The sequence below is a fragment of the Mus caroli genome, unplaced genomic scaffold (assembly GCF_978045245.1).
Source record: "Mus caroli unplaced genomic scaffold, Mus_caroli_1 scaffold_10, whole genome shotgun sequence".
NCBI classification, from domain to species: domain Eukaryota; kingdom Metazoa; phylum Chordata; class Mammalia; order Rodentia; family Muridae; genus Mus; species Mus caroli.
Window position 1 is genome coordinate 104470448 of NW_028227265.1, and position 26308 is coordinate 104496755.

At 42.1% G+C, this 26308-nt stretch overlaps 1 protein-coding gene and 1 pseudogene across 7 annotated transcripts in view; both read right to left on the reverse strand.

Annotated features, from left to right (window-relative positions):
- Nsd3 (nuclear receptor binding SET domain protein 3) overlaps positions 1 to 26308 on the reverse strand; it is a 119838-nt gene that overhangs the window by 69094 nt on the left and 24436 nt on the right. For all 7 annotated transcript variants that reach the window (XM_029480236.2, XM_029480240.2, XM_029480239.2 and 4 more), the window contains exons 2-4: positions 10491 to 11227; positions 3415 to 3486; positions 2181 to 2343 (exon numbers count right to left, since the gene is read on the reverse strand). In XM_029480236.2, coding sequence (XP_029336096.1) covers positions 2181 to 2343; positions 3415 to 3486; positions 10491 to 11183 — 928 coding nt within the window. In that variant the 5' untranslated portion in view covers positions 11184 to 11227. The remainder of the gene's footprint in view (positions 1 to 2180; positions 2344 to 3414; positions 3487 to 10490; positions 11228 to 26308) is intronic.
- Positions 19576 to 19703, reverse strand: LOC115031786 (small nucleolar RNA SNORA70; annotated as a pseudogene).

Sequence of the window (26308 nt, forward strand, 5' to 3'; positions counted from 1 at the left end):
ATCATGAAGCAGAAGGGAATGGCCCGGACTCTACAGAATGAGACCATGTATCAAAACAAAATAAAACAAAACACAGGACAGCTCAAAAAAAGGCTTAGTCTATACATTAAACTCATATAAAATATCTAATCACTAATATGCTTTCATTTTTAAGTGAAGTATGAAAGCCAGTAAATTAGTGTCTTTAAGATAAGGAAGCACGGCTGGGCAGTGGTGGCGCAGGCCTTTTTAATCCCAGCACTTGGGAGGCAGAGGCAGGTGAATTTCTGAGTTTGAGGCCAGCCTGGTCTACAGAGGGAGTTCCGGGACAGCCAGGGCTACGTAGAGAAACCCTGTCTCGAAAAACCAATAAATAAACAAACAAACAAATAAAAGGAAGCATGAAAGAAATTAAAAACAAATCTAGGAGACAGGTATGGTAGCTACTTAGAAGACTGAGGTGAGACTATTTCAAGTCCAAGGCTAGCCTAAGCTCACAATTCCAAGCTGCAGTCCATCACAGTGGGATGTCAGAGCACAGGAGACCTGCTCACACTACAGCACAATCAAGAGCAGAAAGCAATGAATTAGTGCATGCTTGTGCTCAGTCCACGGTCTCCATTTTTTGTTTTAGTTTAGTTTTGTTTGTTTATTTATTTCTTTGCTTAGTTAGTTAATTTTTTCGAGACAGGTCTTGCCTATGAGACAGCTCTGGCAGGCCTAGAAGTTACTATCTGCTTACACCTCCCCCATAGTGCTGGGATTAAAACAGGTACTCTACCATGTCCTGCTTTGACATGTTTTAAAAGAAAGAAAGAAAGAAAGAAAGAAAGAAAGAAAGAAAGAAAGAAAGAAAGAAAGAAAGAAAGAAAGAAAGAAAGAAAGGAAAAAAGAAAGAAAGAACGAACGAACATTTATGAATTGGGTAGTGGGCAGCACAGAGGTCACCTTTTCCAGAGAGTGGGTTCTCTCCTTCCACCATACAGGTTCCAGAGTTCTAGCTCAGGTCAGCAGGCTTGCTAGTACCCACTGAGTCATACCAATGGCTGCCTTTCTCCATTCTTTCACACAGCGTGGCTGCAATGTCCAGGGTCTTACACTATACACATCTCTTCCCACAACTACTAACACAACTAAGAGAATCCCTCAGGTACTCTCAGATATTCATCTCCCAGATGACCAAAAAAATGTTTTTTCTTTAATAAATTAACTAAGAGGTCTGTGGATGAAGGGGCTGGAGAGATGCCTCAGTAGTTACATAACGCTCTTACAGAGGACCCAAGTGTGGTTCTCTTCACCCACATCAGGCAGCTCTAACTGTCTGTAACTCCAGCTCCAAGGGCTCTAACATACCTACCCTTCTGGCCTTTCTCTGTGGGTACAGAGTACACAGATCCCAGTACATAATATAAAGTTAAGGAAAAAAAAAATCTTTGAAAAACAAAAACATCAGGGGGTTATCAAAACTTGGTTGGAGAATGCTCACCTACTGTGTGCAAAACCCTCATTTCAACTCCTAGGTTTTGGGGAAAACTGTTATTGAGGGTTGGAGAGATGGCTTGTTACTACTCTTCAAGAGGACACAAGTTTGATTCCCAGCACCCATGTCAAGCAGCTCAAAGTCACCTGTAATTCCAACTTCTGAGGATCTAATGCCTTCCTCTGGCCTCCACAGCACCAGCATATACAAATGTAAATACACACTCACATGCGCACACACACAACACACACACACACAAATATATTTTTAGGAAGTTATTATAAGGGCTGGGTGTGGTGACACATGCAGTGCTCAGCACTCATAAGGTGGAGGTGGGCATCTCGAAGTTCCAGACCAGCCTGAACTATGAAGCCAGTTCCAGACTAGCCAGGGCTACATAGTCAGATATAAAGACATTAGTTATATAAAGACATATGTTCTCTGCCAGTTTAAAAAGACCATAATTATTTCATTTGTCACTAAAAACTGAGGAAATCCTGAGGAGCAGAGGCAGGAGGATTGTTGCATGGTCAAGGTCAATGTTGAATACAATAAGACCCTGTATCAAAAACACATCACAAGAAGAAACAAAAATCTGATATTCATATTTTTATGCCAGATAATATATATTTGTATATTCTTGCATTCACATATAACATTGAATGTTCATTTTGCTTTATTGCAAACTTGTTATTTAATATCTATTTATTACTTTTCTTACCTCTTGTGTTAATTTTGGAATGGACCTCAAGCTGGGGATCACTTGAAACCATACAAGGCCACCAAGGGTAGGTTCCCACCTTGGACCAAACAAGATCACCAACCTGGAACTTAACACCAGTGGATGTTTCTGTTGTTGGAACAGAAGACAGTATTGGCTGAACCTACAGGAAAAGGTCACAAAACTCCATCAGAAAAGAATGAAAGAGAGAAAGAAGAAGGAACCTACAGAAAAATGCCACAAAACTCCAACAGAAGAGAAAGAGGGGGGAGGAGGGTAGAAGAAGAGAGGAAGGATAAAAGAAGGAGAAAGGAGGAAGGAAGGCGGGCGGGAAGGGAGAGAACTGTGTATAAATTACATGCTAAGTGCTCCTAGGGCTGGGCAGATGGCTTAGAGGATAAGGTGCCTGTCACTCAAGCGAGCTCGAGGCACCAACAAGTGAGCTAGCACATATCTGTACTCCAGTGTTCCTATGGAGATGAGAGGTGGAGAAGAAATATTCTCCAGAAGCTTGTGAGCCAGTCAGCCTGGCAAACACGGGGGCAAACAACAGAGACCATTTCCACAACAAGGTGGAAGGACACACAGGTCTGTTCTCTGACCTCCAAGCTGTGAGCTGCAGCATACACACACCCATACTCACGCACATGGACACACATGGAGTGCTTACATGGGGATCTCTTCTCCCAGCTCCCCACACCTGTAAAAATTATCTTCAATTATACTCTCGCCTGGTATCGACTAATCTATAGCTTGCAAAAAAGAATGGGGGAAAATAATAAGGCCATCCTCAATACTGAAAACAGGACCACTGGTTTCTGTTGCATCTTGGGAACTCAGTGAAAACAGAGGATCATGGCTGTAAAAGGACAATCACTCATAGTAAACCCCTAGTCCTAAAAGGGTTTTTAGTGCACTCTCTGACATACAGATGGGCATGAATGGTAATGGTGGACTACTAACAAGCAGACACTATGCCGTCACCTCTCTTTGTTCTTTGAAGACTTATTTATTTCACTTAAGTGCATGAATATATCTTTCCTGCACAGTGTGCTCAATGCCTCTGGAGTTCAGAAGAGTGTTGGATCCCCTGGAACTGAGCCAGCGTTCGAGTGCTGGGAACTGAACCTGGGTCCTCTGGAAGAGCAACCAGTGCTCACAATCACTAAGCCATCTCTCCAGCCCCGTCACCTTCTGACACCATACCTGGTCGCAGTATTCACATGCCACTCACCGGGATGGCCTCTTTGAGCACTGGCTCTTCTCTTGGCTTCTCTGGTGCAGTGTCCACCCTCTCATTTGGTCTCTAGGCAGAAAAATGTAGGGGACAGAATAAAGAGGCAGTAAACCTCAGACAGGACGTACACTGATGTGGCGCTGCAGGCTTTAACCTGTCCACTCCACACTACAGTTAGAACTCACTGCTCACTTTATCACCTAAACAGCACTGTTAGGCAGACTGGCTTTTTCCTTTCTTAAAACTTGATCTCTTCTCCCAGCTCCCCACACCTGTTATTCTGTCTGATGTGTGTGCAGAGGTCAGAGGACAACGTGGGAGTCCTTTCTCTCCTTCTCCTCCCACCTTTATGTAGGTTCCAGGCATTGAACACAGGTATCCAGGCTTCCTCAGAAAGCACCTTTACTCAATGAGTTCTTCTCAGCATTTTCTTTTTTTAATCAGACTGAAGGAAAAATAGGACACTGAGACAGCTTAAAGCTGTAACCTGGAATTTTTCTGGAAAGTACTTTGGTAATGTGTATGGAGAGACTTAAAATTTCAGATTTTTGTCCAGGAAATTTTCTAAAATTGTTTCTGAAAAGGCACTCAGTTAAGTGTGAAGATATGCAAACCAGTCCTGCTTCTAAAAACCATACCAGAAGACAGCGTGGCTGGGGCTGGGGCTGGGGCTGGGGCTGGGGCTGGGGCTGGGGCTGGGGCTGGGGCTGGGGCTGGGGCTGGGGCTGGGGCTGGGGCTGGGGCTGGGGCTGGGGCTGGGGCTGGGGCTGGGGCTGGGGCTGGGGCTGGCTCAGCAGTTAAGAGCACCTGTCATCGCAGAGTTCAGTTCCCAGCACCTACACCTGGAGGCTGGCAACTGCCGGTAATTCCAGCTCCAAGGCCTCTGACCTCTGACAGCACTCCTGTGCACATGCCCAGATAGATACAAACTCACATAAGCATAGTTAAATAAATTAATGAATCATCGTTAAGATAGTTATATAAAAATAAAACTGATTAAATATAAAGGTAATATGCATGTGCGTATATGTGTGTGTATGTGTATATTTGTGCATATATGCATGTGAAACGAAAGCAGAAGGTGGATCTTTGTCTGAAGGGACCAGCAAGACAGCCGTGAGGGTGTCAGAAAAGGGTGGTGCTTATGCAACTGTAAGTGAGGAATGACATGAAAATGTCATAATGTACATTAATTAAAATATTAATTTAAAGTAAAGAAATATAAAATTTCAAAGTACAAGCTATTATATTACTTTTTAAATCATGAGCCCCAGAAATACATTCTTTTTAAAGTGAACTTCAGAAGTCTGGAGAGATGGCTCTTTGGCTAAACGCACTGGCTGCTCTTGCAGAGGACCTGGGTTTGGTTCCCAAACACAAAACTGTGGAGACTCAGGCATCCACAACTCCAGTTTCAGGGATGCGATGCCTTTTTCTGTCTTCCAGAAGCACAAGGCATGCACATGGGACACAGACATACATGCAGGCAAAACACTAATACACACAGAAAGTTAAACAAATCAACAGTTTTTGAAATAGTGAACTTGTGGCTAGCAGGATGGTGAAGGTGCCTACCACCAAGACTGCCAGCCTGAGTTCACCCCGAGAACAATACTGTGGAGCACAGAGACTTTCCCTGATTCCCACTAACACCCTGGCACACACAGACACACTACAGCACAAGCAAGCAAACAGATCATTTCAAAAGTAAATGTCCATGTTGGGTCTAGTGCCACAGACTTGTAACACCAGATATTTGAGAGCTAAGGCAGGAGGATAGCTTGAGCTGAGGCCAGCCAGAGTAACAGAATTTTTCTCTTAAAAGAAAAACATGGAGCCGGGCGTGGTGGCGCACGCCTTTAATCCCAGCACTTGGGAGGCAGAGGCAGGTGGATTTCTGAGTTTGAGGCCAGCCTGGTCTACAGAGTGAGTTCCAGGTCAGCCAGGTCTACACAGAGAAATCCTGTCTCGAACTCCCACCCCCCCAAAAAAAAGAAAGAAAAAAAGAAAGAAAGAAAGAGAAAAACATGGGGTGAGGAAAGAAGTATAGAACTGACTACCCAAAGCTGTGCTCCAACCCTCCCCATATACACACATACTAATATCTATAACTGAGACATTTTACAGGCAGGTAAAGGTGATACAGTTACAGCAGAGTGCTTGCCAGAGCATGTGTGAGGCACTTCAGTTCCTACAAGCTCAGAGAAAACAAAGAATTTCTATAAGGCAAGGTAGAACCAGCTACTAAAAGTCTACAATATGTTTACTCTTTCATTCAACAACTACATTCCAGGAATTAATCCTACAGAAACACAAAAAATATAAAAGTAACAAATTTAACCAGAGAGATTGTAATTATAGTATTATTTTGGAGTAATCCATACATCTATCAACATCTTCAAACTTTTTATTTGAAAAAAATAAAAACAAAAACAACAACAACAAAAAAAACAATGTGAACCTTGAAAAGACTTGATACAACATAAGACAAACATAATAGTAATTATCTGTTTTGGACAATGAGATTAAAGAAATAATAAAAGAAAATCTATACTTTTGTATTATTTGCATTTTCTGTAAAAAGCAAATTTTCTTGGAGACAGGAGCAGGCCACCAAGGCAGGGCTAATGAGACTCCCTTTAAAAAAAAAAGTAAATTTCTATAAAGGAAAGGTTTGCTTATTTACTTACTTATTTATTTTGGTCTCTCTATGTAGTCCTAGCTGTACTAGAACTCAGTCTATGGACCAGGCTGACCTCAAACTCACAGATATCCCCCTGCCTCTGCCTCCCGAGCACTGGGGTTAAAGGTGTGCATCACCACCACCCAACGTAATTGTTGATAGTTCTTTCAGGCTATTTTGATACATTGTCAAATTCATGTAAGAAGATTTGAAATTTTCAGTCATTTTCAAAGGAAAGAGGTGGCAAAAGAAAGAAAGCCCAAGATTTACTCTAAATTCCCTTATTCCATGCAAAAATGCCACATGTCACAGATGTGCTAACCTGGAAACAAAATAGAAAGCTAGCGGGCATTTAGAGATCTCTGAGCTCATAAGGTGAATCGGTCAACATGAAAAACAGCATCATAAACTTAAGTAAGAGAAGCTGTACACCAGCTGTGCTGGGGCAAGCCTCAATTCCAGCATTCAAGACCAAGAGGAAGGTAAGCTGTGGCCATTCAAGAGCAGAGCAGCCTGGAACGCACAGACAGAGGACATCTTAGGAGGAGGGAAGGGAAGAGTGACAGGCTTTCCTGGAGAAATGGCCAGTGAGAGTCAAGCAGGGTTAGAGAGCAGGCTCCGCAGCTGAAGGCACTTTTGCTCTTTCAGAGGACCTGGGTTCAGTTCCCAGCAACCACAGGATGGCCAAACACCTGTACCTTAACTCTAGTTCCAGACAACCCAACACCCTCTCCTGGATTTCTTGGGTGTTGTGTGCACATGGTACAGACATACATGCAGGCAAAATACTCATGTATAAAATAAAAACAAATAAGTCTTTTTTTTTTTTAAGTTAAAACTGGATATGGTGGCACACAGCTTTCAGTAGACCAGCCTGACCTACATAATGAGTTAAAGAACAACTAAAAAAATAATGACATCAAATACTCAGAATCAAGAAAAATAAGGGTTTAGAGAATGCTACCAGACAGCTTCTGAGTATGGAATCCTCCTCCGTCAACTGTGAGAGGAGAAGCAGCAAGCTCCCACTTCCCGGTCCCCACTGTCACTGTGAGGAAGAGGAGAACACCAAGCGGACGGAGAGCTGCGGCTCTTCCTTACGTCTCACTCACCTGCGCCTGACCTTTGTGAGATTATGAGTGTATACTGCTTTCAAATATTTGCAGTTGATACTACATGGGAAGATCTATTTTCTAGTAAAATTTCTTCTTTCTTTTTAATTATAGGAAAAAATTAATAAAAAAATTAGCAGAATCCCTCCCTAATCTAATAGCTCCATTTCTAGTTGTACCTCAAACAGAAAGCAGGATCTCAGAGCGAGATCTACAGCTACACCCATATCTGTATCATTCCAAACAGCTGAGGCATGGAATCAACACACACAATAGAAAGAAAGAAAGAAAGAAAGAAAGAAAGAAAGAAAGAAAGAAAGAAAGAAAAGAAAAGAAAAGAAAAGAAAAGAAAAGAAAAGAAAAGAAAAGAAAAGAAAAGAAAAGAAAAGAAAAGAAAAGAAAAGAAAAGAAAAGAAAAGATGCAAATAAATTCTGGTAGAATGTAAGCCCTTAACAACATTAGCTAAATATTTCTCAAAGAGATAAACAAAATCATATTCTCCAAAAGAACAAAACTACCAATGTTTACAGGCAAGCACAGCAGTTCTCAGAAACTAAGCTAAAAGCCAATTCAGATGTGGGTTTTTGTGTACCCATGTCTCTTCATAACATCTAGGCAAGAAATGTTACAGTGGGGTTGGGAATGTTGCTCAGTGGTACACACGTGCCTACCCTGTGCAAGGCTAGAGTAAAACAAGTGCTATACTGAGTGTATCTGTGGTGCACAACTAACTTCTATCCTCCTTATTCATTTACTCAACAGAAAGTCAATATGAGACACTATGGAAGCTGGTGGGACATTTGTTAGACAGCATTAAGAACTGAAGATAGTTGAAAAAAAAGAAAAAGAAAAAGAAAAAGAAAAAGAAAAAGAAAAAGAAAAAAAAAAAAGGCCAAGCGATGGTGAGCACTTGGGAGGCAGAGGCAGGCAGATTTCTGAGTTCAAGACCAGCCTGGTCTAAAAGTGAGTTCCAGGACAACCAGGGTTACACAGAGAAACCCTGTTTCGAAAAAAACAAAAACAAAAAACCTCATGACTCATGACACAGGTGGAGACATGGCTCAATGGTTAAGAGTAGCTGCTGCTCTCCCAGAGAACCCAGCTCAGTTCCCAACATCCACAGCAAGCGGCTCACAACAGGCTATAACTCTAACTCCAGGGGATCCAAGACCCTCTTCTGGCCTCCATGGATAGCTGCATGCACATGCATGAACATACGTGAGAACACAAGAGGGGACTGGTGAAACAGCTCCAAGAGAAAGGCACTTGCTGCCAAGCCTGACAACCTGAGTTCAATTCCTGGGATCAACATGGTGAACGAGGAGAACCTACTCTTCAGTTATCCTGACTGCCACACATGCTGTATGGTGTACACACACACACACACACACACACACTGCTTTAAAAACAGCATTTCAGAGAGTATTTCATTATATGATGATAAAAAAAAAAACCCAAAAAACAAAAACAAACAAACAAACAAAACACTGAAAGAAAAACAGAAAGAGAAGGAGGGAAAAAGGGGCTGGAGAAATAGCCTGGTGGTTAAGAGCACTGGCTGCTATTCCAAAGGACCAGAGTTCAATCCCCTGCACCCATGTGGTGGTTCAGTACTGTTTGTAACTCCAGTTGCAGAAGATCCAAATGCCCTCTTCTGTTTCCACAGGCACTGCACTCATGTGGTACCATAGACATACATGCAGACAAAACACCCATACACTTACATACTTACAACACACACACACACACACACACACACACACGAATGAACTAGAATATAAACACCTGTGAGCAGATAGCTTTTGCTTTGCATTCAGTCATACCTTTTCAATTCTTAGAACAGTGACTGACGTGATATTCAATCAACATGTGTTAAATGAATAAGAAATGACAGAAAATATAGGGAAATACATGAAATACTACATGTGGGACTGATGACAACCTAGATTACTGTGACTTTTATCCCAAGAGGGGTGGGGGAAGACCAGTCACATTTTAGTCATACTAAATAGTAGAATCCAGCTATCCAAGAAACGTGCAACTAAATAATCTTTCTTTAAACCAAAGACAAGAAATTAACCTATTCAGACATATGAAACATAAAGGCAAATAACTATCATAAAGTAAGCATTTATTTGTTTCTCCCTAAATGCATATCTAGGAAACATCTATAGTTTATATCATAAACTTTTCACTCAAGGTAGAACTGATCTAGCCGGGTGGTAGTGGCGCACGCCTTTTTAATCCCAGCACTTGGGAGGCAGAGGCAGGCGGATTTCTGAGTTCGAGGCCAGCCTGGTCTACAGAGTGAGTTCCAGGATAGCCAGGGCTATACAGAGAAACCCTGTCTCAAAAAAACAAAAAAAGAAAAGAAAAGAAAAAAAAAAAAAGAAAGAAAAGAAAAAAGAAATATAAATAGAACTGCTCTACTACATACTTAGTATTATTATCTTATTGCCATGAAATTCACAATCAAATCCCAGATAGTAAAATCATTTACCAGAGCTCCAGAGCTAGGCATGCTGGCTCATACCTTTGGATTAAAATAACAAAAAAATTAATAACCAAAAAAAAAAAAAATCCACCAGTATACATAGGCTTTGATAAAAACTCCATTTGAAGACCTAATCAATATGTTTAAATAATGTGCCTTAATTGTATTTTATTTTTGAGACAGGGTCTCACTGTGTAGCCCTGGCTGGCCTGGAATTCCTGAGTTCCCTCCACCTGCCTGCATCTGCCTCTACTTCCTGAGTGTGAGAACTGAAGATGCAAGCCCCAGCCCCGGGAAGAGCAAACACTTGGGAACCATCTTATATCTAAGCTCTAGCAGCAAATCTGGCCTGATATAAAATCCCCTTTTCCTTTGGCTTTTGTCTCCATCTTCCAAAACCAAGAGTTTGATATAAACAAGTGAAAATAATTAAGCCTCTCAAGGGGCAGAGATAGATGGATCTCAGGATGTCAGCCTGGTGTGCAGAGTGAGCTCCAAGACTGGCAGGGTTAAACAGAGAAAGCCTGTCTTGGAAAGCCCCCGAAGGAGGTGGGAGGAGAGAAAAGGAAGCAAGACTCTCGGTGTCAAAAACGTTAAAGATATTTCCTCACTAATAATGCCTATTATCTTCTCATCAAGTGTTTATTCATTATATTTCCAGGCACCTTGCCAATGGCAAGAACTCACTAGAAATATTCATATTTGAAAAGAAAAACATAAAAAAGATTCCCAACTTCCAGTAAACACAGAGACAACAAAGCTACACAGAACATTTGGACTTACATTCTGTCCCTCCGGCTCTAGCTTGGGAATCTTGTGTGACCTGCGCTCTTCGGATCGAGATGACTCGTGTCTGTTGCTCTTTTTCCTCTTTTCCTTTCTGCTTTCATGCTTTGACTTTGTGTGCTCACTTGCCTGTACTTCATTTAAGAGGTCTCCACAAAGGGAAGACTCGAACAATTCCCTGCCATTCTGGATAGTTTTGGTTATTTTTAGTTTAATCTCGGGTGAGCCTGTCTTCTTTGGAATCACAGTTTGTGGTACCGAAGGAGGAGGAGGAGGAGGAGGAGGAGGAGGCGGCTGTGGAAGAGAAGGTTTTTCCAGAATTTCATGTGGTCTTGTGTTTGGAATTTCTGAATGGTAATAGTCAGTAGGGCTAAAGTTTCTAACTGCACCAAAACCGTTGGCTGACCCATTGGGATACTGATTATACGGTGGGTATTTGGTTTGAGTTTCATACAAGCTGATTGATGGTGGGTAGCCATTTGTGAGAGGAGGAAGGTCTTCTGTTGTAGGTGGATATTGAAAACCTTGTTGCAAAGTAGCTTCAAAGGGTGTCGGGCCACCATCTTCAACAATGTCACTGTGGTTATCAAAGGCATCCTCCTGGCGGATGTTGGCCGAGTCAATGAGTTGAGGTGGTTGCTGAATTGTGTTTCCCATGATCCCTTGCATGAAAGAGAAAGAGAAATCCATTGTTCTGCTCCAGCATCCTTAACTTTCCCTTTCTCTCATCGAGCCTAAAATTGAAGAGAATTAAAAAGTATTAAAATTCTAATAGGCAAGAAGCCAACCAAGGATTATACAAGCACTTTATACCTAATTTTCACATTCAGATATGCAGACATTAAACCTACATCATTCTGACATAAAGCAGATAGCATCAGCTATGGAGCCCAGGCTGTCCTTAAACTGGGGAGTCTCCTGACTCATCCTCCCAGGTCCTGAGATTATAGAAACACACCACCACATCCAGAAAAAGTCCTGCTTACTTCCATAGCAACTTTAGGATGCATAAGTAATCTTCACACATGTATACTTTACTCCTCCTTCTTCCTTTTTTTTTAAGACAGGGTTTCTCTGTGTAGCTGTGGCTGCCCTGGAACTCACCCTAAGGATCAGGCTGGCCTCGAACTCACAGAGATCTGTCTGCCTCTACTTCCCTAGTGCTGGGATTAAAGGTATACACCACCCCTGTGGCATTATACTATTAAACTGTAGTATCACTTTAATAGATTCAGCCATGTGTGTACTATAAATCAATTAGCTGCTTACAAGTTTTTAGTATACAAACATGTCTCCAGAAAAAACCTTTTGAGTCAGGGTACCACCATGTGACCTACACTGTCCTCACAGTCATGACTCTCCTACCTCTGCCCCTGAGTACTGGGATTACAGGCATGCACTACTACAGAGCCACTCTTGAAGACTATTCCCTTCAGCAGAGTACACTATTAGACACCTGCCAGTGCATGACTGAGGCGGTGGAGACAGACAAACCTTGAGCTGGAGGCAAACTGAGCAATAAGGAAGGAGACCCTGTCTCAAAGAGAAAAAAAAAATCAAACTATAAATCTGTGCATATGTGTATTCATAGAGGGCAGATTTTAAAACTTTATCTAGCTGCACAACTGTTCTATTGGCCATACTCTATCAATTTATATAATCATATTACTAGTGTGTAAAGCTGTCTAGTTATCTATACTCTTGGCCATTATCTAGTTGTTTTTAAAGTGGCATGTATAGCAGAATCATTTTTAAATGCATATCCTGGTATTTTACTCTTGAAGATTCCAGTTTAATAAAGTCTGTGTGGAGGGGGTTAACGCATGAGTATTTTAAGACCACATCCCAGCTAATTTTAATGCAAGTTCTTTACTAGATCACTGTAGTTCATCACTGTATTTATTTTACAATTATGCAATGTACTACAAGTCTATGAACATGTCCACACTAGGTAACAATGTTTAATGAAGACACACATCTGCAATAAGACCTCTTTGTCTTGTCAGAACTTGGGCAAGTTCACATCCAAGATAAAACATTAATGAATAGTTCAGATACTATTTTTACATCTATAGAACAAACAGGTTTTATTACTGTACTATCTCTGAGAAGCTGATTTTAGATGTTTGGAATATTGTGAAGGCTTTTGAGGCATACAGACAATTCTATGATTAACAGTGTCTACCTTCTTTGTTTAAGTAGTATCTAGTACTTACCAAACTCAAAACTGCAGATCAGGGAGGGAAACAAAACCTAACAATGTACTTTTTGAGTCTTATCCACCCACTCATACAGCTGCTGTCCGCTCTACTGTGAGCAAACAAATAACCTGAGATATTTTAAAATTGCCAACAAATTAATCAGAAGGCAAATGTACCAGTTGTGGTAGCACACACACAACTTTAATCTCTGTGAGTTCAAGGCCAGCCTGATCCACACAGTGAGTTCCAGGCCAACCAGAGCTATGAAAGAACAACTAAAAATTAATATTAAAAACAAAACCAAAAACCATGTAAGACAACAAAAATCTCATTCTCAGAAGTGCTCTCTCCACAGATGTGGCAGGGGTGGGGTGTCAGCAGCAGCCTCACTTTCTTAGCAGCACTTCTGGGCCAGGTGTTTCTGCATCATCTCATCTCCCCTTCATAACAACCTGCTAGGTAGCTATGCACTATGACTCCTGTAAAACCCCGAGAAGGTCTGAGTGAGGGGCAAAGCAGTCTGCCAGAACCACAAAACAAAGGGCAGCTCTAGACTGAATGCAGGCTCACATGCCCTGCCTCTAAAGCCCATCTCCTCCTCCAAGCTATCGGATTCGTTCTTTTTGTTCAAGTGCTTCATTCCTGGACAACTGTCAAATTAGCAACTATTGTAATGACTAACTCTAATGTTTATACAGAGTTCAACCTGACATCCTCTCACTAGCCTTTCCCCAGATATTACCCCTTGTAACAGATGGAGATGCAGAGGCAGCGAGAATTCAGACAAGTAAACACAACTCTGTCAACTGACAGTTAAGCTTCAACTCAGTTGGCTCCAGAACCTGTGCCCCGATAGCCCACGTACATCACTCACTGACAGTGCTGAGAAGTGTCACAATCATATATCAGGAGGTAGGCAAGACAGAAACATTTCTGAAATGTGAGCCTTGACAAAAACATCTAGCTCACAGCAACAGGCATAGAGGATTCTCCTAGCTAGACACACCGCAGAGTTGTCGGAGGCTCACTGGGGCAGCTCAATCAGACTGGCCTGTGGGCATGTCTATGAGCATTTTATTGAGTGGCGATTAATACAGCAGGCCCAGCCCACTCTGGTCAGTACTATCCTGTGCTATTTAAGAAAGCTAGCTGCACAGAAATGAGGGGCAAGCCAATAAGCAGCAATCCCCCACAGTTCCTGCCTCTATGTCCCTGCTCAACTTTCCTCAAAGATGGAAAGAAACAAACCTTCCCCTCCCATGCCAAGTTGCTTTTAGTCATCACCATAACAGAAAAGCAATCTATAAGAGGGTGACTTCTAATTCTGTTACCACACATAGAGCACCACATAGATAAAAATAAAAACTCTTCATAGATACTTCCATCTAAAGGCACGTTAAATGGTCACATCCAGTAAGACGCAACCTGCATTTTTAGCTGTGATCACTGTCATGATACAAACTTCCAAATGAGTCTCCCAAATCAGTCTACCAAGTTTTCAGATGCATGTACTTAGACTCACGTTTCTATACTTTTCATTAATCAAAAGTTAAAGATTTTGACATTTTTCTTATTTTCCCTTCTCTAGTCCTAACTACAAATAATTTTGTTTTAGTTTGAACTGAGAAGTGCAATAACCGCCCTATAATTACACGGGGAATTGCAGTGACAGAGTATTTGTATACGTACTGAGGGTGAGAGGGACAACACTCAAGGCTTTGTACACACTCCTGAGCTACATTCCTAATACTGTAAGCATTTTTAAAAGCTGTGTGTGCGTGTACACCATGTGTGCATACATGTGATTCAAGTGCCCTCGGAGGTATCCAGATACCCTGGAACTGAAACTGCAGGGTCTGTGAGCTGTCTGATGGATCTTCCACAAGAGCAGTAAGTGCTCTAACCTCTCAGTCATCTCTCCAGACCCTAATATGCATCCTTATTTGATGTGCAAATCAACTCTGGAAGGCGGCCAAGGCAGCTGTGCATTAGCTTCACTTGTTAGCTAACTACACAGAATACCGGAGATGTAGATTTTCCCAGAGCCACAGTATTGGCTTGAAGACTAAATTTTCTGATTTCTACTCTTGTATTCTTTCTCAGTGTCTTTGCCATAGAGGCTGGTGACATGAGGACAACCATACTTTAACCTCAGGAGTCGCACCGTCAGGCCTGAAGCAGGCCATTCCCTAACTCAACTTGCTTCTTCATCTTGTCAGGGCTCCACCCTTTTCATAGCTTCCGGATTACAAAGCACAGACTCATATTCTCTCAAGCCATAAAACTAGTTTGGACAAAGCCTACAGTTTCTTCTTGTTACATTTTGTTTTCTGAGACAGGATCTCCCTAGGTCGCTCTGGCTAGCCTGGAACTTGCTATGAAGCCTCAAACACAGATATCCAACTGCCTCTGCCTCTGAGTGCTCCAGTTAAAGGTATGCATCACCACACCTGGCAGTTTTTCTTTTTAAAATCAGATTTATTCTTTGATTTCTATACTAATTTCAAAACCCAAACCAGCTGTCAGCACTATTAACCTACACTATTGTAATTGACTTTCTAGATAGTTCTTTTGTTTTGTTTTGTTTTGAGTGTAGCCTGGGTAGACCTGGACTTAACTCATGCCAATCTTCCTGCCTCAGCTTCCCAATGCTGAGATTAAGGGCAGTGGCCACCACATCTTGCTATCGAAATATGTCTTGCATCTAATGTTTTTCTTCACAGCAGTTAGAAAATAGTTCTTGAAATCAGACTTCTATAAGTCTAATTGTAAACTTAGAAACAGAACAGCTTCATGATATAGCAAGTCTCCCCCAGGCCTGTCCTAGGTTTCTATGACCTTTTCCTCTCTCAGTCCAAACTGCATGTACATGAACCAATTTTTCTGAGCATCCACAGAGCCAAACAGTGTTCAACTGTGGACTTGCTATCACATTGCACTCACTTAACTCCACATGGGATTTGCTCTTCGACAGTGCAGCCAGCTGGAGCCCAAAGAAACAGAAAACTCAGCTCTTCTCCCAGGCTCCTTCCTGAACCCACATCCTTCAATGTTTCCACTGTAGAGAGACGTCTCACTTCCCAGATACTCCACCCAGAATCTAAATGCCCATATCTGAAACTCAGTTTTTAGTCTATCTAAATGTGTACTTCCAAAAGCAACCACGCGTGTTAGCTGTCCAAGCAAGAAGCCTGAAGATCATGGGACATCACGAGTTTATTTCTGACATATGTAACTCCAACTGTCAGTGTCCTTGCATCTCCTCTTGATGATCTTCCCAGCCTGCTTACTCCACTGCTGCTAGTGTGGTTCACGTGAAACTGTCTTCCCACCCCAATGCTCATGTGTTGAAATCCTTGGCTCTCCCCAGGTGGCCTTGTTTTGATAAGCCGTGTGAGTTTTTTAGAAATGGGCAAAGTCAGTTTGGGGAGGATGAGTGCCTCATTTCATCTAGTCTCTTCTCTCTCTCCCTACTACCCATCCTCCCCGCCCTCCTCTCTAGCCCTCTCATCACCCCTCCCGTGGTCCTCCCCACGTCTCAGTCTCCCGCTACTCCCTCACTGGAAGCGTGTAATACGCAGCTGCTACATGCTCTCTCCACCAGGAGCTTCTCCACCATAATGAATATACCCTCTCAAATTCCAAGTCAAAAGAAACTTAACACAAGACACCTTCTAACCTCCTTCTGCTTCTTCATAGTCTGTTTTTCCTTATAACATCTAGTCACCTCTAAAAAGAAACTCCAATCATTCAACTTATTCCCCTCAAAATCCTTTAACACAACAAGGAAAATGAACTATTGCTACAATCAACAATGAAACACTCATAAATGTCACGCTGAAGGCTGTGGTCATTTGCCTATATGCACAAGACTCTGGGCTCTCTCTACACAGCAAAGGTGCAATGGGAAAGAGATGATGGGACTTTATTCTATTTAGTTTTTTTGTGGGGTTTTGTTGTTTTTTGGAAACAAGGTCTCACTGTATTGTCTTGGCTGGTCTCAAACTCATTCTATGGACCAGGCTGGCCTCCAACTCAGAATGATGTGTCTCTACCCCCCAAGTGCTGGGACTAAAGGGTGCATCACCACACCTGCCATGGCTTTGCTGGTGCCGCCTCCTTTAGTGCTGCCTCCTACCACACAGAACAGTAACCACATGAAGCCTCAGCATCGACCAAGACTCCCTGCTGCTGCACTCACTGGCTTCTCTGTGGTGTTTCAAATGTGCCATGTTCCTTCTTGGCACACTCTGGGATCATAGGAAATCGCCAGGTGCCATATGGGTGCTGAGAACTGAACCTGGGTCTTCTGGAAAAGCAACTACTATTCTTAGCCACTGAGCCACCTCTCCAGCCCCACTCCACTGAGAAGTAAAGGCAGGCAGTTCCCTGTGAGCTGGAGGCCAGCTTGTCCTACAAGGGGAGTCCAGGAAAGCCAGGGCCATACACAGTGAAACTCTGTCTCAAAAAACAAAAATTAAAAACAACAAAACAAAAATCATTAAGAATGGGCTGGAGAGATGGCTCAGAGGTTAAGAGCACCACCTGCTCTTCCAAAGGTCCAGAGTTCAGTTCCCAACAACCACATGGTAGCTCATAACCATCTGTAATGGGGTCTGATGCCCTCTTCTGCTGTGTCTGAAGACAGTGGCAGTGTACTCATATACATAAAATAAATAAATCTTTTAAAAAATCATTAAGAAGCAAAGAGATTTTTTAGTGACAAGCAAGGAGAACATATTTTCAAAGCACAGCTAACAATGGGCTTTATCTCAGGAACTAGTTCTAGGTTTGTTTTATGTGCTTGAGAGAGGTGAACTTCACACTGTTGTACATATAGGCTTGTCTCCAACTCGTATGTATGTGCAGCCCTCAGCCTCCCAAATGCTAGAGCTCCAGGTATGTGCCACCATGATTATACTAGGAACAGTTTCATACTACTCGAAGACATAAGGGGCTCACTAAAGGTTTCTTAACTGAAACAATAGTTTTAAAGTCATCCTAGGGGGCTGGAGAGATGGCTCAGGGGTTAAGAGAACTGACTGCTCTTCCAGAAGCCCTGAGTTCAATTATCAGCAAACACATGGTAGCTCACAACTACCTGTAATCAGATATGATTCCCTCTTCTGGTGTGTCTGAAGACAGTTACAGTGTACTCACATATATTTAATAAATAAATAGATAGATAGATAAACCAAGTCATCCTAGGCTACTATTACTATCCTATTTTTAAATAAAAATAGAAAACAGAAATATATATAATGATGATTGTCTTAGTTACTTTTCTATTATTTGACAAACACCACGACTTATTAAAAAAAAATGTCATTTAACTGGTTGGATGGCTCATAGGGTAGTCCATTATAGTGGAGCAAAGACATGGCAACAGGGACAGATGAGACCTAACTAGATCCACAAGCAGCAGGCAGAAAGAGTAGCTTGGAGACTTTTGAAAATTCAGAGCCCAACCACAGTGACAAGCCTCCTTCAATATGGCCACACCTTCTTGTCATTCCCAAACAGTCCCAACAACCAAGGAGCAAGATTTATTGGGGGTTGGGGGAGGTGCGCGGTGATCTCATTCAAATCACCAGAGATACATAACAGCCACCACTTTAAACAAGTTACTAGCAAATATTGACCACAGTGAGATACCCATGGCTCGGAATGTGATAAGCCAGCACGGCAAAAAGCTCTGAAGTATTTTTTCCAAGGCTAATAAGAGAAATCTAAGAAAGAAATGACACATGGAGCCTGTAAGATGGCTTGGCCATTAAAAGTGCTAGCTCTGTACGCTTGACAACCTGAGTTTGACCCCCCAGAATCCACAGAAAGGCGAAGGAAAAAACTGATTCCACTGTTTCCTCCTGATCTCTAAACCTCTAACTATACATACATGCATGTGTAGGTAATATCTATATAGACATACAGAGATAGAAACAGGTAAGGAGATGATACATGGATGTATGGATGGACAGATAGATGACAGACAGACAATCTTTGAGACCACTGTGCTGTTTTCATGTACATGATTTCAAGGTTTTGAGTTTTTTATTTTGTTTGGTTTGGTTGTTGTTGTTGTTGCACTAGATAACCCAGTAGGTGTTCATCTGTGGGAGAGAATACTTCTCCTTCTCTCAGAGTCAGTACTTGCCTGTAGGTAGTTTCTAAGGTAGGGCCCTTTGAGAATTCCCCTTCCTGTTAACATGCCTGTCAGTACTGGCATTGTTTGGGTCCTGTTTAGGCAGTCATACTGCTGTGTTATTGTGGTTGCAGTTTGTCATTTCTAGGAGACGCAATCTTTTTGGTTTGTAATTTTGTTTGTGGTCCTGGGGTTGAACACTGGGCCTTACACATGCTCTATAACTCCCCTATCTATACCTCCAGCTGCAGCTACTTACACGAGAATCCCTCACCTGAGGAAAGGCAGACTGGATAGGAGGTGCATTACTAAGCATGGCGTGGTGGGGTAGAGACAGCACAGGACATGACTGAGGAGTATAGGGTCTGCTGCTTTTTTTTTCTTGGTTTTTTAAGACAGGGTTTCTCTGTGTAGCCCTCACTGTCCTGGAACTCTGTAGACCAGGCTGGCCTCTAACTCAGAGATCCGCCTGCCTCTGCCTCCCGAGTGCTGGGATTAGGGATCTGCCACTTGTAAAGAACACCATGAGTGGGTTTGTACTTGACCCCGCAGCCAGGGAACTTTATGTTGCTTCTATCCAGGATCTTAATCACATGTTCCTTATTCTGCAGCTTGGTGTGGATGGACAGAAAGACCTGGCCATTGTGCCCTGGGGCTCCCCCAAAGGCATCCCACGTACCTGTCTGGAGCTGTCTGGCTGACAGCACTGAGATCAGACATACCGGAAAAGCCGCCAGGAGACTGTCCCCAGGACCCCTCAGGGCAGCCCATTCAGGCAACAAACGTGCTCTTCAGGACACTGCTGTCTGTGGCCACTGCACACCAGGCCCCATCAAGAAAGGACCTGCTCAGTTTAACTGGCAGCAGACTCCTCCTGCTGCCCCACCTCACCCCCACGCCACCCCGGTCCCCCAATTCAAGGCAGGGTCCCACTGTGTAGTCCTGGTTGGCCAGTAATATATTATGTAGATCAGGTTAGTCTTGAACTCAGAGATCTACTTGCATCTACCTCCAGAGTGCTGAAATTAAAGGCTGATGCCACAATCCACAGTTCTCCTTTTAAAAAGTTTTAAACTTCTTAAAGTGAAAATTAAGAAGACAGTTTGAGTTTTACATTTTTCTTTTGTATGTAAACATGGAAGGTCAGAGGATAACTTTCAGGAGATGGCTCCCTCCTTCTACTGTGTGGGTCCCATGGATCAAACTCAAGTCAAGCTTGGTAACAAGTGCTTTTACCTGCTGAGCTATCCTGGCAGTCCATGAACCAGTTTTGTTTTATTTTGGTTTGACAGGGTAACACTGTGTAGGTCTGGCTGGACATAACCCACTGAAATCCACCTGTCTCTGCCTCCCTAGTGTTGGGATTAGGAGCCTGTTACACTATACCCAGGATATTACTCTATAGTGGTTTTTATACATGGACGAGCCCACAGCAGACATATGGATTGATGCCAGGATTAGAACCTCACAAAAGAGGACCCAGCCTCTTTTGTTGACTGACACGCACTGTTGAGCTCACTGCCCAGCTAGAAGGCCAGCTCTGGGCCTAGGATTTTAGACTGCTTTCCCCATATCCCTAGGCCTTTAGTTTAGTTTATCTTTAGTTCCCTTTTCTAGAATCTGTCTGTCTACCTTATTCAGGGTTGCAGGAAAAATTAACACTTAATCCACATACAGCACTTAGAACAGTGCCTGGTGTCATTAGCCTTCAGTGCCCCTTCACTATTACTTGGTACAATATTGTATTCAAAAGAAGCAAGCAGAAGGGGACCAGGAACCGCACTGCATTGCCACTGTTGTTAAAAAAAGACACTGAGGAAGAAAGCACATGAAGGGCGGGGTGCTGAAACCACGAAAGGCAGGCTGGGAAACCGAGGGAGTTTCTCATCCTCTACATTCAAACCCCCTGTAGAGATGATTTAAAATTCTGACATCTTTGTGACCTAAATAAAACCCAGATAAGGGCAGTCCACCTAGGACGGGGATGTACCCTGGTGGAAGAGTACTCACCTGGTATGTACAACACCATGGGTTGGATCTCAACGCTCTATGTGTATGTGTGTGTCTGTGTATACAGATGTGCATATGTATATACATGCAAACAAATCCTAATTTTTAACCACTAAACATAATAATAATAATAGTAATAATAATATTGATATAAATAGTTAATGAATCCAGGGTTGGAGAGATGATTCAGTGGTTTAGAGTACTTGTTGCTCTTTGCAGAGGACTCCAATTTGTTTTCAAGACCCACATGGTAACTTACAATCAACCATCTGTAACTCTAGTGTAGGGTAGCCAATGACTTCTTCTGACCCCTATGGGCACCAGGCACACAGGTAATCTTCATATGTACATGCAGCCAAAACATTTAGACACATAAAGTAAATGTTTTTAAATGTTTAAAAAATAGTATAAGTTGAGCATGGTGGTACATGCCTTTAATTCCAACACTTGGGAAGCAGAGACATGTTGATCTCTCTATGAGTTTGAGGCCAGCCTGGCCTCCTACAAAGGGAGTCCAGGGCACACAGGGCTATTAGACAGAGAAACCTTGTCTCAAACAACAACAAGCCAAACAAACAAACAAAAAGAAATATTACCAATAGTTAACATTTAGAAGTTTACTATATATCAATCAATATTCCCCTAAATGTTTTATATTCATTACATTATTTAAGTCCTAACCCAAATATTTCTCTATAAAAATACTATTACCCACACTTTTCAAATGAAACACCAAGACCATATCCCCCCCACCAAAACAGTCAAGTTTTCAAATACAAACTTTGCTCAGTAACATCAGCTCTTAAAGAGCAATTTTATTTCCCAATTCATAAATATGGGAATTAAAAAACAAAAAAACAACAAGAAGAAATCGAGCAGCCCACAAACTGCACGTGCAGGTGCGAACACATGCATGAGTGCACACACACACACCTTTCCTAGAGTTAACATTCCATGGGAGATTAAACAACTGCATCACTTCACCTAGATCTTCTTTTAAGGTAGGGTCTTACACAGCTCAGGCTGACCTCAAACATGCTCTACAGTCAAGAAAAAACCATAGACTTTGAATCCTCCTACCTCCTACCATACCCTAATTTTATGCCGAGCTGGGTATCAACCCTGGGCATTGTGTATGCTAAGTAAGTACTCTACTAAGTGACCTACATCCCTAACCCTGTAATCTGTACTTTTTTCTCTCTTTTTTTTTTTAATTAGGTATTTTCCTCATTTACATTTCCAATGCTATCCCAAAAGTCCCCCATACCCTCCCCCCACTCTCCTACCCACCCACCCCCACCCCTTGGCCCTGGCATTCCCCTGTACTGGGGCATATAAAGTTTGCAAGTCCAATGGGCCTCTCTTTCCAGTGATGGCCGACTAGGCCATCTTTTGATACATATGCAGCTAGAGACAAGAGCGCCGGAGTACTGGTTAGTTCATAATGTTGTTGCACCTACAGGGTTGCAGATAATCTGTACTTTTAAACAGATAAGTATAGTATTTTTGAAAGATGGCAAGGTGCTGGAAAGATGGCTCAGTCAGTAAGGGGCTTGCTGGGCAAACATGAGACCTGAGTCTGAGCCCACAGACCCATGTGAGAAGCCGAGCATGGCAGCACACTTGGGAGAACACAGAGAGACACCAAGGTCTCGTTGGCCCAAAAACCTAGCCGAGTTGATGAGTCCCATGCTCTATGGGACGCCCTGTTTCTTTTTTTTTTTTTGAGGGAGGGTCACTGAGGATGACACTAATTGTTGACCTCTGGACTTCACATGCACATACAACAAACAAACATGCACATGCACACAAACAGACATACACTCGCATTAAAAGTAAACTTGATGAAGGCTTCTTAGATTTGTTACAGCTGCCCATACAGTTTCAGAGCAGTAAGGAGAAAGGGGGGGAGGGGGAGGAAGAGAAGGAAAGAGAAAGGAAGGGAGGGGAGGAGAGGGGAGAGGAAGGAGAGTTGAAAATTATCAACAAAAGTTGTAAACTCTTATTTTTCTCCCAATGTATTTATGGGAAGAGTAACAATTTTAAAAAGTATATCAAGCCAGGGATGGTAGGTCACATGTTTAAATCTCAATACTCAGGGTGCAGAGACAGGTGGATCCCTCCGAGTTCCAGGCCAGCTTGGTCTACATAGCAAGTTCTAAGACAAGCAGAACTAAATAGTGAGACCCCGTCTCACAAAAGAAGGGGAAAAAGAAGAAAAAGCAGAAAGAAAGAGGATCAGATTCTTAAGTCAAACCAGAGAAACAGAAAAAGAAAGTAACCGTATTGGGGGCTGGTGAGGTGGCTCAGCGGGTAAGAACACTGACTGCTCTTCCGAAGGTCCTGAGTTCAAATCCCAGCAACCATATGGTGGCTCACAACCATCTGTAATGAGATCTGACACCCTCTTCTGGTGTGTCTGAAGACAGCAACAGTGTACTTATCTATAATAATAAATAAAAATCTTTAAAAAAAAGAAAGTAACCGTATTATGTATTTTAAATGAACAGCTTTAAGATAAAAGTATCAACTAGGCATTAACGTGTTAAATGCACAGTTAAGACAACTAATGATTGTCCAACAGGATGGACGATCTTCTTTGGTAGAGTGTACATTTGCTGGACTCTACCTTACAGACTTACATGCTAGATCATATACATACTCATTTATTTCAATGTTAACCTCTTCTCTCTACATTTGATTGCACTTCAAAAGTCTTTCTACTGCTCACCACTAAGACCTTTCAGAATCTGAAGTGTCCCTAAGATGCCATATACTTGACCTATTTCTGTTTCAAGCCACTTCTTAATCCTTAAATATGTTAGCCTGTAAATCTAAATGTATTGCTTTGTAGACAAAGTCCTTCTTAGGCTTCCCACTACCTAGAGAAGGTCTGAATATGGTGACAGACCCTCCAGGCAAGGCCTACCCTTCCTTGGCTACTCTGAAGGCTCTCTGCTCTAGCAGGGGAACACTAGGATTGCAGTTCTCAGGTGTCACCTCTGTGCCCTAACTAATGTAAGCTCCTACATGCAGTGAGCCCCCTAAACACCTCTTTTTCTCTTAACTTTACCCACCCCTTGAATTCAGACAGTGACTCCAAAGAAACAGCTACGGAAGCCGAGTTAGTCTGAGTAACTCTCCTGAGTTCCTGTGCATGCCTCTTAGAAGAAACACTGAACTATCTATTTATGTGAATTTTGTTTTCTTAAGATTTGTGTATTTTGGGGTCTGGAAAAATAACTGGGTGGTTAAGAGCACTGGCTATTCTTCCAGAGTATCCTGACTGGATTCCTAGTGACTGACACACATGTGGTAAGCAGACACACATGCAGACAAACATCCACACACACAACATAAAAATATTTATTTAACACTTATTAAATATTTGTTTTTTAAGTGTGTGTGTGTGTGTGTGTGTAGTAGGGGTGCTTGAGGAGGCCAGAGAATACAGGCAATTGTAAACTACCTAATGTGTGTCCTGAGAATCAAACTCAGGTCCTCTAGAAGAGTAATACATACTATTAGCCACCGACCTTTCTTACTTTTACTATTTACTTTTATGTGTGTGAATGCTTTGCTTGCATGTGTGTCTGTGTACAACACGTATGCAGTGCTCAAAGCAGCCAGAAGAGGGCATCAGATCTCTGCAGCTAGAGTGAAAGAACTGAACCACGTGGATGCTGGAAAATGAACCAGGGACCACTACATGAGCAGAGTTTGATTCCCAGCATCCATCCAGTGCTTCATGACCATCCTCACCTCCAGTTCCATGAGATCCTACAATCCTCTTCTGACCTCCTTGGGCACCAGGCATATACATGGTGCACATACATATACGTACACAAAACATTCATATATATTAAATAAACCTAAAAAGAAATTTAAAAAAAAAAGAGCTGTTGAAGGCCTTTCCATGAATTTGATTGACAGCTGCTTACCTTGCCACCACCAATATTCCTTTTAGTCTAACCAAAGTTCCCTAAATTTTAAGTCCTCTGATATGGTATAAAAAGCTTATAGGAAGATGTTAATATAACCCCCCCCCAAAATCTTAAAAACCATCGTATAAATGCATCTACTTTAAAACCCTGTTATTAGTTCTACAGAACTGAAACTCACAACAGTTTCCACAGTCAGTCAATGGAATCAGCAAGAACATGAGAACTACTTCAGCAGATATAATCCAGTGTATTTAAAATAACCTCACTATAATGACTAAAGTATCCAATGCTAACACATTCTCTACACTGCTCAGAACAGGCCCTTTATTTTATCAGGAAAAACAAAAATTCAAGATGTTTTTCATATGAACTGTTTCACAGAGCATTTCTCCAGGTTTATAATAAATCTAGTCCTAAAGTCTTTCCATACAACAAGAATGGAATGTGTGCAGTTTATGGAATTGAACCTACTACGTTGATCCTCAGAACCAGGCAATCTTAGTGTTTGGCCACCACTATGGCAAAAATAAAAAGCAACTGAACCGACATCTAACCTTGAAAGAGTGGACAGTCACCTTTAAAAAACAAACCATGTGAAGTCTTTGAAGTACACAGAGCTCCCATCCTTTTTGGGTTCTATGTTCAATCTCTGTACAGATATGATCAGTGTGAATCCTGAACTCTAAATTACAAATGTTGAAGCTAGGTGTAGTGACACTGGCCTTTCAGACCACCACTGGGGGTTGGGGGTAAGGCAGAGGCTGGCAGATCTCTGAGTTCAAGGCCAGTCTGGTCTACAGAACATGTTTCAGGGAAGCCAGGGTTTCACAGAGAAACTGTCTTGAAAAGCCTGTAATAGGAGTAGGAGGAGTAGTAGCAGTAGCAGTAGTAGTAGTAATATACAACTTTTGTATTGCCCACTTTGATTTCATAATTTAATATTAACTTAGTAATGTAACAAGCCTGTGTTTAGGACAGTGGAAGTGTGCTGTTTTGCTTTATTTTAAACTGGAAAGCCACTCAGCAGCTAATAAGTAACAGCAGAGGGAGTCAAGTTCTACCGGTCCACATTACAGCACAAGCCAACCTTCTTCTTAACTCACATGGTCTTTTGGTTTTTAGTTCTGTTAGATCCCCTGCCTCAGCCCCCACTTTGAGGCACTTGTAGGTTGTTTCTACTCAGAGTTTAACGTGTTACCATTAAGTTATCAATGGTGATGGAGCTCTTAGAATAAATAATAAAACCCCACAGGATTCTAAGAACCTGACCACACCTCCGCAGCACCAAGAAGGAAATGAATAATAATGTTTACCTTCACAAAAAGCAGCTAGAATTGATAAGCATCTCATCTATTTCCCGGAGATGAAAGGCAATACCGGAATTTAGCACAGTAACTTCAGTAGAAGACCAATCTTTCAAATAGAATAGATTCTCCTTGAAAATGTTTTGTGATAACTACAAACAAATTTTCGAGTGGCAGTGGCTGTTCTATTTGTCTGTCGATCATTCTGCCCCAA